Source organism: Benincasa hispida, chromosome 9, assembly GCF_027475165.1.
Source record: "Benincasa hispida cultivar pf3 chromosome 9, pf3_genome.v1.1, whole genome shotgun sequence".
NCBI classification, from domain to species: Eukaryota; Viridiplantae; Streptophyta; class Magnoliopsida; order Cucurbitales; family Cucurbitaceae; genus Benincasa; species Benincasa hispida.
Genome location: NC_143486.1, coordinates 86,125,762 through 86,137,083, shown reverse-complemented (window position 1 = coordinate 86,137,083; position 11,322 = coordinate 86,125,762). Strand labels below are relative to the sequence as shown.

Genomic DNA, 11,322 nt, shown 5'->3' with positions numbered 1-11,322 from the left:
TCTCTCAATTTTACCCCTTTTTTGTCCTTACTTTTAAAAAGTCACATAATTCTTGAACACAACTCCTTTTTAATTGAGTCTAGTAAGTTTCTTATAAATTTAATTTTTTGAAAAAAAGTTGTTTTCAAATAAACGAAAATGAGTCAACTAATTTATAAATAAACCAAAATATCATAACGATAAACCGTGATAAGCATTTATTACGTATTAAAAGTCTAGTAATAGACGGTAACATTTTGCACTTTCGTGCGATTTAGAAGAAATTTTCGGACAATTATCACATAACCGACCAATTAATTAATAAATGAATATAATCATATTATATTCTTAACCTATAATTATACTTAAAAATATTTTATGCAATTTTACCATTTAAAACAATGATCCATTACACAATGAATCTATAAGTTAGAAGGATTGGTTCGTAATATTAGAACTTTGACTAGATAGATGCTTCAAAATTCAGAAAACTAAAATTGTAATTTAAGTTATCTAACCAAATACCTATACCGAACAATCTGCTTTGCCATAAGATGGAGATATGGCTCGAACTAATAAAATCCTACCTAATCACGAGATACTTGGAGCGGTACTAAAATACTATACTTTTCATTGTCATGATTTTATTCCTCAGTTTGGCTATTTGGTTGGGACACTTCCATAGATGTACTTTGCACATTTATTAGACATATTTTTATTTTCTTCAACTTCAAATAGGATGCTTTAGGCTTTAAGGAAATTATTGTCTCAAACTAGTTAAGACATGGGTCCAGAACAATAAAACACAAACACCCATCAAATAAAAATGGTCCATCACTAGAAGTTGCTGCCGTTGTGAATCATCTGTATATGCATTATAGTACCTTATATTTGTAAGAATAAAATTGGGGACAAAATGTTATCAGAAGCATTCAAATTCATACAAGGAATGAAGATGAATTAGAATAAGATATTCAATGCCCAAACCTTAGGCTTCAAAACGTTCAAACCAGTTGCTTAAGTTTTTAGCAAGCTCCCTTGTTTCTCTCAAAGATAGAGATTTAAGCGCCTGAGCGACAGCATCTGCAGGAGTGTATAAATAACCTACCTCCCACTTTGGTTCCTGATCACATTAAAACAACTACATCTTCAGAACTCGTGCAATGTTGAACGAAAACATTCAACTGAATGTCTTTTTCAGGACGTTAATCTTTCGGATTTTTTCTATTTTCCATCTTCTTTTACCATGTTAAATCACTACAGAACTCTACAAGTACGAGCTGTTAAACAGTTGTAATGCTTTAATATTCACTGATCTTATGTAGGGATCTAGGGACTAATTTCATTCAAGGAGACCAATATGTGAATTACTAACATGAAATGAGGAGAAAACAATATTGCAGAAATTTGTACTTGGATTGAGAGCATGAATTACTCAAGTGTAAACAGTTGAGTGGGTTCTATCAGGTTCATTAGTATGGCTCGGCTGAGGAGTGTTCTTGCCTATTTTTATATTAGCTCGGGTGGCAGGTTTCAACATTCCAAAATCTTGAATCATTGATGGTCTAATACATTTTCAATTAACAGCAGCAATAAAATATTTTACATCTAGAGAAATAAGTGTTTGTTTAGCTGGCTTGTAGCTTTGAATTTCATAATCCAATAGCTAGCATCTCTCAAAGATGTAGAACTTGTTTGGAATGATTTTCCAAGTACATGAAAACAGTGTTTTTAATTAGTCCACACACATACACACATTAGAGCACTTGGAAACTCATTCCAAATAGGCCCGTAAATGTGGCAAAAATTTCAAATATCACGATTGGGGAAAGGTCTAAAAAGTGTACCTGTATGCACGGTGTGATGTGGTTACCACTTAACTCAACCTTCTCAAGCGTGCCATTAATAGCTTTGACACGTGGCTTCAGTGTCTGTTCAAGTAGATCGGTCTCGTCAATCGTATCTGAAATGAACTTCACCTGAAATGAAACGTGTAAGACAAACCATAAGCGCATATTTATTCAACGAAATGAAACGTGTAAGAGAAACCATAAGCGCATATTTATTCAACAACCCAAACGTGGCGGTTACCTTACCAAGAGTGTGTTTTGGACATTGTAATTACACTTGAAGCAATCTCGATTCTCAGATGGAGTTGGCCTGAACTCTGAAACCCCTTCCGTCACCTAATGAACATATTTTATATATTTGCAGTCAAATGCAGCTTGGAATACAGCTCAATGACATTCTTTAAAAAAATAAAAACAAAAATAAAACAAACAAACTCGATGCATGCCCTAGTTATCAAATGTAACATCATCAGATGCCCACATAAATGTAGTATAACAAATGAAAAATGGAGATCCCGATCAATAGGCAACAAAATTTTTGGAAATTACAAAATTACTTGGTTAAACACTGAGGGCAACTGATCAACAAATTTGGTCAGAGAATTCAAGACTTCTTGATCTCTGTCTGGAACAATAGATCCAGCAGCATCAAGCAAGATCTTCCATGCATCCCCTGCATATAAACAAGGACAAGAAAGTTTCTTCATGAACAAATGAAAGATTAAGAAGACAATTCTATGCATGATTGGAAAAAAGGACAATTATAGTCACCAGTTGCAAGTAGTAACTGAGTCGAATGAAAACAGCAAGGATGAATGTGAATCAGCATGAAACAATAGGAATACATTTTGCAGTCATTTCACAGTCGATATATTTTTGTAATCAAACATAAGATACTGAGGGTTAGTCCTCTCCTAATTTATCTATATGGGCATAAGCTCTAGTCAGAATCAGTGGGAAGCTGATATAGCAAAGCAATATATCATGGCTTCTGGAAGGAACTTGCAGAGAGGAGCAAATGGTAATAGATCCCTTGGAATCCATGAAAGGAAACAATCGAACTCAAGTATCGAAACAATCAGTTTCATGATAGCAACTCAAAATGGTAGATGGTATTGTGAACTAGTCAGGGTGGTTAGTCCCTTCAAATCTTTTTCTGTATCACCCTTGTTCATCAATCGGACGAAGATATAATTCACACGCAACACTAACTATATATAAACATAGTTGGAAACTTAGTACCATGGCTAAAAAGTTCATATTTAACAAGGAAGTCGAACAAAATGCTGATCCAAGGATGCAAAATCTTAATTACAGACCATAAAAGCTTACTTAAAAATGCAAAAGCCAAGTCAGGATGCTACCTGAGACACTCCTAGCCATAGAGTAAACTGGAGATGCTTGTACAACTGGCATCATCTGACTGGTTAAAGGGCCCAACTGTATAGAGCAGCATTTCAATCAATATTATCAATTGGAATAAAGTAGATTATGTCATGAAAAGTCCTCTTTGATGTCTATTTATTCTTAATGTCATGTCCAATTACATGAAAGAAACCAAGAACAAAGTAAATTAGCTCTGATTATGGATTATTAGTTGGTTTATAAGAAGCCAAGCATATTTTCCCCCTTCCCAGTTTAATCCCTCCAAAGCTAAGAGTTAGTCAGTGATTATACAGGAAAACCAAAATTTGCCATGCAACATGAAAGCATTGTAAATGAAATTGAATCTTACTAGGACATCTAGAACTGAATGATGATTACGTTCTATCTTTGGGTCAAGCAATAATAGTATAGCATACGCATTCGATTACACGAAATCTCATTTTGAATGTGAACATTCAATTAGTTAAAGGAATGAAAAATTCAAAAAAGAAAAGCAATAATACTCCAAAGAAATAAATGACCCACTCAATGACTGCCCCTACAAAACACTACATCGGTTCGTACACTGTTCCAGTTCTAGTTCACTCCTACTGCAGGGGAGAACAAATATGACTCCACCAAAAAGAATAAAACACTAATAATAATTGATTTTGGCTCACGGGTTAGAGTTGTGTAGCTCAAGGTTAATTTTAGTACATTTACTAATTGTATTAGCTACACAACTCAAGTTATATGGATTCGAACTTATGAAACTCGTTTTGAAGCCCATACTGTCTTTTAAAACTCATAAAATTCTGAAAGAAATATAGGTCAACTTAAGTTTCTAACTCACGTTTTGTACAATCCAATTCTAAACAAACGTCTCCAAGGTGAAATTCATATTGTCTCAGATATTGGAATTGATATCTTTTCCATAAATGATCACTCTTAGAAATGAAAAAGAGTTGATACTAGGGAGGAAGCATAATCCCAAGCAACAAACCATGAAATCCAACAAAAGATAAACAGTGATCTATTAGCAACTTTACCTGCTCAAAGTAAGGAACAGCCTCTGTTGCTGGCCTGTTGTTGAAGGAGATTATAGCATTAGCCTTCCACAACGAGAATATTATGTCACACAACCATTGAAATTGATAAGAAAATTATCTATCTCGGATCCTAAAGCCACAATGGTTAACTTGTGAGTTCCATCCCACTCCATTTTCACAAGTAATGAAAACTATGTATTTAATCATATAAGAGCATGTTTTGAAAGAGATTTGAAATGGTTAAAATCAAGTTCAAAAAACATGTATTTAATCATTTAACGTTAATTTAATGTTTTCTTTTACACTTTTAAAAGCGATCTTATACTATCAAGATATATTTTGAATAATTATATCCATTTTAAAATCACTCCTGAAGATGTCCTGAAACAGAAGAAAAGAAAGAAGCCAAACCTTAGGTATCTTCTCAGAGAAATAGCTCCCTGTGAGTACTTGCAGAAGTGCGCCATTGCTACCAATAAAACAAAAACGAAATTACCTCAGCATTTCTTTCTGCGGTAATGAAGACAACAATCACGAGTTGACTCACCTATGACCCACAGAAAAGAGAGGAAGGTTAAGGAGTTGAGCAGGTGAAATATCTTCATCGGCCAGTCCGGACGCTAAAATGGTATCCAAACAGGCATGAAACCTCTCGAATACTTGTCTCGCAGCGTCGGCATGATCGAAAGTCACATTGTAAGGTACTGAGATTATCAGAAACCCTTCCTTTGCCAAAAGCTCAATTAAGTAGCTGCATCAAAATGCAAGTTGAAAACAAAGAAAGGTAAAAAGAAGAAGAAAAATCAACCAAGACGACGGAGAAAACCTGTAAGTGAGTTCAGGAATAGCTCCGATGAAAGCGCCGCCGAGAAATTTGATGATAGCGCGAGGTGGCTTACCCCTCGGCGGCGGTATCACCAAACAAGATTCCAATCGCTTGTAAATCTTGTTGATATTCGAATTTCTACCACCATATCTATTCGAGATCATCTTCTTCATAGAAGTAGATGAAGTTCCCGAGACGAATGTACCAGTTCGCTCTGAAAATTCATTGAAAAGGGGAAAGCGGTCTTCAATTCCTCTCTTGAAAGTATATTTGCGTCTGTTAGTTTTGTTGGATAGGAGAATCCATCGACGGCGGTGGCCAAAGACGGCGGAAGAGGAGGACAAAAAGGTGACGCCGGCGGCGGAGGCGACAGAGGTTTCCATATTGTGAATGCTAGTCCGACGTTACTGGAAAGTGGGAGCAAAGTTCTGTGGTGATTTTATAATATATACAAGAACAAATGACAAGTATATGCTAATGATTCGGCCACGAAGCCCGATTCATTTCCTCGAAATTAAAGCGTGATGGAACATTGCCTGATTGAACTACACATAATTACTCAAAATTATTATTCATTCAACACTACAACGCTTTAAATCCTCCTTTGGTCATGCACTTTGAATTTTGTTTTACTTTATTTTTAAAAACTATCATTTTAGCCTCTAAACTTTAAAAAACATTTATTTTGATCTCTATTATTAAAATTTTATTAATTTTTTCATGAAATTAGTAAAATAAAGGTGAAGTAAAAATAAAAGGCCAAAATCTTTAATGCCAAATGGATTTTGAGTGCTATATGAAATCACTTTACCAACTAGTTCAAAATTGAAACATTACATTTTTAGGGTGACTAACTTATTTGGTAACTTAGTCATCTAAAAATACAAGACATTTTCTTATTTTGTTTAAGAATTAACAAAATTTTAATAGCAAGAATCAAAATGAGTAATTTTTTAAAAGTTCAAAGACTAGAATAAACATTTTTAAAATTTAGAGACCAAAATAAAAACAAGCTTTAAAACGTTAGGGACCAAAATAATATCTAAATCTAAATAGAAATATAATAGGATGTTTATGGATATTTTTAGAAAATTATGAAAATAACAAAATATATTTAAACTAATATATATATATATATATTACCAAAACATTTTTTTAAACCAAAATTTAATACCATAACTTGAAAGAAGTTTTTTTTTTTAAAATTAAAAAAAAAAGAAGAAATTTTAAGTTTGTATCTACTTTAGTCACTATTATTTGATATCTAGTAGGTCTTTACTACTGATCTTTCTATTCTACATTCATTAGGTTTCTAACTTATTAAAAAATTTAAGAATCAACTTCAATGTAAATTTGAATTTTATGTTTTATAAGAGTCTAAATTTCCGATATTGCGTATATTAGACTCGTAAACATAAATTTAAAAAAAAAAAAGAATAAATCAAACACTAAGAAGACCCGTTTGATTTCTTTTTATTTTAAAAATTATGTTTGTTTTCTAACAACTTTTTAGTTTTTATTTATTCTAGCTAAACACTTGAATTTCTAGTCAAATTTGAAAAACAAAACAAAATTTTAAAAATTAAACTCTCGTTTGATAATCATTTAATTTTCTATTTTTAGTTTTTTGAAAATTAAACCTATAACTAGTAAACACTTATTACCCCTCTAAATTTCTTGCTTTGTAATCTACTTTTTACCTATATTTTTAAAAACCAAATAAAATTTTCAAAATTAAAAAAGTAGTTTTTAAAACTTGTTTTTGTTTTTGAAATTTAACTAAGATTTCAACTTTTATACTTAAGAATGATACATACCATTGTAAGAATATAAAAAAAAAAAAAAAAAAAAAAAAAAAAAAAAAAAAAAAAAATAGACTTAGTTTTCAAAATTAAAAACCAAAAAGGAAATGATTATCAAATGAAATCTAATTTTTTGCATTCTCAAAACTAGTCTGAATTTTTTAAAACACTTAAAAAAGTATAAAACAAGACAAAGAAATGGTTATCGAATCGGATTTAAAAATTTTGATTCTATATATAGAAATTTACCCTTTGCATTTTCCAAAACTTAGCAAATCCGTATCAACCAATGAAGAGAACAAGAAATATTTTGACATTTTAATGACAAAGAAGCAGAGATGAAAACTGTTGTCCATAGTTTCTACTATAAAAGAATAACTAAAAAACGAAGCTTCAACATCCAAGTCCAGAAAAATCACACGTACAAAATAATACCCTTATCATACATGATTTGGTAACTGACTCCCTGATGCTAAGGCATTGCAATACCGTTCAAATATACATAAATTCACCACCACGAACAGCATTTGCAGCTCCTTTTCTTTCTTCCTCGGCCTCTTTCTCTCGCTCCTTCCAGCTCTCGTATTTGTGGTCATCAGTGGGCAATTCATATCGACAGATAGGACAAGAGTTATGCTCATCCTACAACAAATTACAAGCTTAAGCATAGGATGCATTTAAACTAAAAAAGGAATGAGTTTTTCGCACTAACAGACCTAACAGACACTAAAGTTAGCAAATTACCAGCCATGGCTTCAAACAAGGTGGGTGGAATGTGTGTTTGCAAGGCAATTCTTGCATCTTGTCATCAACAGCCAAGTTTTCCCTGCAAATGGCACATTGTACATCTTTTCCTAGCTTGGCAAGAACTTCTTCTGTTATAGTAATTACGGGAAGTTTGGCAACGACTTCTTTACTTGCAGGAGGGACTTTAGGTGTTCCGCTATCCGTTTCAAAATTTATGATCTAAATAGACAGAGAAAAAAAAACAGCTAATCAAATGGTTTGCGCATTTGAAACAACAGCACTACAAACAATATCAGAATCCCACAGCAAGGGCCCAAGACTTGACCATTATGCTCAACAATTTGAACTATTGATCTATATGGATATGCACAAGGTGCTACATCTTATAGAAATGGTAACAATAATCAACTCATACAAATTTGAACAATGAGATTGATCCAATGCAAATCCTTCATTCTCTCTCCATTACAGAAATAACAAATTTGCTCAAAGTATAATACAACCATTCAATCCAAAAGTTTAAGCAAATATGTGAGTTTAGATAATTATTTGATATATGAAACCCAACACAGAAATTATTCCTATCAACTGGGGAAGAAAAGACATTGTTGGAGTTTAAAGTCAATATTTCATAATATAATACCATGTAAGATCTCCACCAGTAGATATGATATATTTAAGCATATATACATTACACACACACACACATATATATTCTAAACAAGTAATTCTCAAACAAGGATGAGGAAAGTACTCTCAGAAATAGGAAACAAACATTACCCCATCTATAACGTCATCAAAATTTCCATTAAGCGCTTGAAGAATATTAGCAACAGTCTCAGAAGTGTTGCTGTTCTCAGCCGGACTTTGAGAAGATTCAGCATTAGATAGCGCAGCTGCAGCGGCTGTCAAGAGGTTTGATTGCACCAGCCACTGCGGCTGGGGTGGCTCTGGATCAACAGTGAGATGGCCCTCAAAAAGATAGCCTGAATCAACATAAGAACATTTCAATTCTTACAGTTCAACAAATAGCCAAATAATTCAATGAAAAACCTAAAAATTCTATTTGAATGGAAAGAAATGCATCTAATTATCTAAACCAATACCTCCATTTGATGTACTTTCTGGAGACGGAGATGGATTGTCGATTTGGTGCAGAATTTCCTTGGCCTGAGCTACGCAAGCCTGTAGGTGTTGTCTCTCAGAATGCTCAGAGAGCAGAGACAAGGAAAATTCAAAAAGCTTGAGACCAGAAAGCCAGAACCCTGGGGCCGTAAACCTCGTCTTCAATACTGTCGCAACTCGGCAAATTACGGAATAAAACTGCCATCAAATAATGAATATTTCAACAATTCAACTCCACAGAGAAAAAATCAGATTCAAACGAAAGAATATATCACCATACTAGTAGTAACCACCAAGATTTCAAGCATACTACGAATTTCACTAGGAGAAAGAAACATAACGGAGCAAATTCACACAAAATGGAACAATGGAATGAAATAAAGATCGAGAAGTATTAAAAGACAGCAAAATTGAACAAAACGAGGAGAAAGATGAAAGACCGATTTGCGTAGAGAAGGAGAAGCAGTAGGATAGCGATCTTGAAGCAGAGAAATTATGGTGGAAACTGCTTCCTCGAATCTCTGTTTCTTCCCTAAGTCTTTGTGCAATTCCTCCAATCTTAATCTCACTGAATCCTCCGATTCCATTTCTAATTCCTTAACTGATACAAAATTTTCTCCTCTTTACGAATTTATAACTCGACACTCAATAAATCGGAGAATTTCTTGAGGAAGGGGTAATCACAATGACGAATCCGACCCGGCCGACGCTACGCTGTTGACGATCTAAGACCGCCAGACCCCTCGCGGACGTAGCCGTAGCGACGAAGATATTCAGTAATTTTCTCCTTTTATTATAGTTTATGAATAAGGTTTTATTTTGATTTTTAAACTTTTAAAAATTACGTATTTATTAAAATTCTATTAACTATTAAATAGAATAGTGAGTTCACGTGTGTTTTTGAATAACTAAATTATCAAATAATTAGTCATGCTACAAAATTTAGAGTTTCAAACTCTCAATTTTTAATTAGATAGTAAAACAATTTTTATATGAGATCTCAAAAGTTATTTTATGTTAAAAAATTCGTTCGTTTCACTATTTGATCATATTGATCATTGACATTTTACTTCAGCTTCATTTTGTTCGACCTATGTTAGATGCAATTTCATTCTTAGACAGATTTCATCCAAGGATCGTTTGGTTTAAGGTTTTATATATGTCCAGGAATTAAGACGCTTGGGAATAATAAGCTTAGGAATATGATTTTATGAGAATAATTTTTTTAGTATTTAATTTGTAAAATTAATCTTGAAAACTCTCTAAAATTTTAATAGATTTATTGATAAACAATAAATTTAATTCAAAGTTTTGAGCAACTTAATTATTTAACAATCAAATAATAATATTAATTAAATTATAAGTATTTGTAAAATGAAAAATTTACGATTAAAGCTACTTGATTACATAATTTGATGAGATCAATTTAATGAATTTATATAATTATGATGTATTAATTAATGAAACAACCAATAAATTCTAATTAATCAATGATAAACTAATTATAATTATAAAAAAATGAATTCATATTATATTAATCATAATGATCATTAATTAACTATATATATATATATAATTAATTAATTAGTTGATTGTTTTATTGCTTCGGTTCTTGACAATTTATTGAAAAATAAGAATAGGTATATATGTGTATATAAAACTAGTTTATTAAACTAAAATAAAAATTACATATATATTAACTTATTCTAATATATATATTTAAATTAATTAATTTATTAAATAGTAGTACTATAATTTTAAATTTAATATAATTTTATAAAATATAAATTTAATTTTCATATAATAAATAATTTAAATTAATCAGTTTTAATATGTATATATATAAAAAGAATAAATAAATGTATTAAAAGAGGAGAGAGTAGGAATGAAAAAAAAAAAAAAAACTCACCTAAGTGGGTATCATTCATGGGTATGAATGATGCATGGGAAAAGCATATTCTAATGCCTAAAACTTCAAAACGTGTACCAAACAAGGGGATGGAAATCCCTTACCCATTCTCACCCTTATTCCCATCCCAATTCTCTCAATCCAAATGCTCCCTAAAAGTTAACAAAATCTTAATATTAGAGACCAAAATAAACACATTTTAAAAGTTTAGGACTAAAACAGACTTTTTAAAGTTTAGAGACTAAATAGAACAAGATTTAAAATTTAGGGACTAAAATAGTATTTAAACCTAATATTAATTTATTGAAACTTAGGGTTAAAAAAGTTGATTTTTTTTTTTTTTTTGTATGGATGACCCAAACATTAGATTTGTGATGATGTTTACTCCAGATTTTGAAAATAATGAAGTATGGCATTGTTAGAATGTAATAAGAGTATATTAATTATACATATTATCCATTGCGTACCATTAATGAAGGTTTCAAAGCGGCGAGAGAGAACAAGAAAAATGTGTGAACACGAGGAATGAAGGAGGAAGAGCCATAACATGTGAGAGTGATATTATATTAGATTAGTTAAACGTGAATGCAATGGAGGGAGGAAGAGTTTGATGGAGAGATAAAAGTGTCAATGTGCACAGTGTCTGGATGACTTTAATTTCATAATCACT

General features: G+C 31.9%; 2 protein-coding genes across 3 annotated transcripts; both read right to left on the bottom strand.

Annotated features, from left to right (window-relative positions):
- Positions 1-827: 827 nt before the first annotated feature.
- On the bottom strand, positions 828-5,636 carry LOC120087095 (initiation factor 4F subunit (DUF1350)). Of its 2 annotated transcripts, none has more exons than XR_016532327.1 (9): positions 5,070-5,530; positions 4,791-4,994; positions 4,655-4,712; positions 4,244-4,306; positions 3,194-3,269; positions 2,387-2,502; positions 2,071-2,165; positions 1,827-1,958; positions 828-1,102 (listed from the first exon to the last, which is right to left on the bottom strand). XR_016532327.1 is itself a non-coding variant. In XM_039043977.2 (9 exons), the coding sequence occupies exons 1-9, from the start codon at positions 5,450-5,452 to the stop codon at positions 968-970; spliced, it is 1,257 nt and encodes a 418-aa protein (XP_038899905.1). In that variant the 5' UTR covers positions 5,453-5,636; the 3' UTR covers positions 828-967. The 2 variants fall into 2 exon arrangements, 1 of the variants encoding a protein (XP_038899905.1); XM_039043977.2 differs by having other exon boundaries at positions 2,076-2,165; positions 5,070-5,636.
- A 1,570-nt stretch (positions 5,637-7,206) lies between these two features.
- On the bottom strand, positions 7,207-9,564 carry AIP2 (RING/U-box superfamily protein). The gene is made up of 5 exons (XM_039040879.2): positions 9,184-9,564; positions 8,725-8,941; positions 8,399-8,604; positions 7,616-7,837; positions 7,207-7,513 (listed from the first exon to the last, which is right to left on the bottom strand). The coding sequence occupies exons 1-5, from the start codon at positions 9,328-9,330 to the stop codon at positions 7,364-7,366; spliced, it is 942 nt and encodes a 313-aa protein (XP_038896807.1). The 5' UTR covers positions 9,331-9,564; the 3' UTR covers positions 7,207-7,363.
- Positions 9,565-11,322: the final 1,758 nt, after the last annotated feature.

Coding starts and splice junctions, on each gene's coding strand:
- LOC120087095 (XM_039043977.2), bottom strand. CDS start 5,452: ATGGAAACCTCTGTCGCCTCCGCCGCCGGCGTCACCTTTTTGTCCTCC. Junction 4,995..5,069: donor ATTCCTGAACTCACTTACAG/GTTTTCTCCGTC, acceptor ATTTTGATGCAG/CTACTTAATTGAGCTTTTGG. Junction 2,166..2,386: donor TGCCCTCAGTGTTTAACCAA/GTAATTTTGTAA, acceptor TATGTTCATTAG/GTGACGGAAGGGGTTTCAGA.
- AIP2 (XM_039040879.2), bottom strand. CDS start 9,330: ATGGAATCGGAGGATTCAGTGAGATTAAGATTGGAGGAATTGCACAAA. Junction 8,942..9,183: donor CTCCTTCTCTACGCAAATCG/GTCTTTCATCTT, acceptor ATTTGATGGCAG/TTTTATTCCGTAATTTGCCG. Junction 7,514..7,615: donor CTTGTTTGAAGCCATGGCTG/GTAATTTGCTAA, acceptor AATTTGTTGTAG/GATGAGCATAACTCTTGTCC.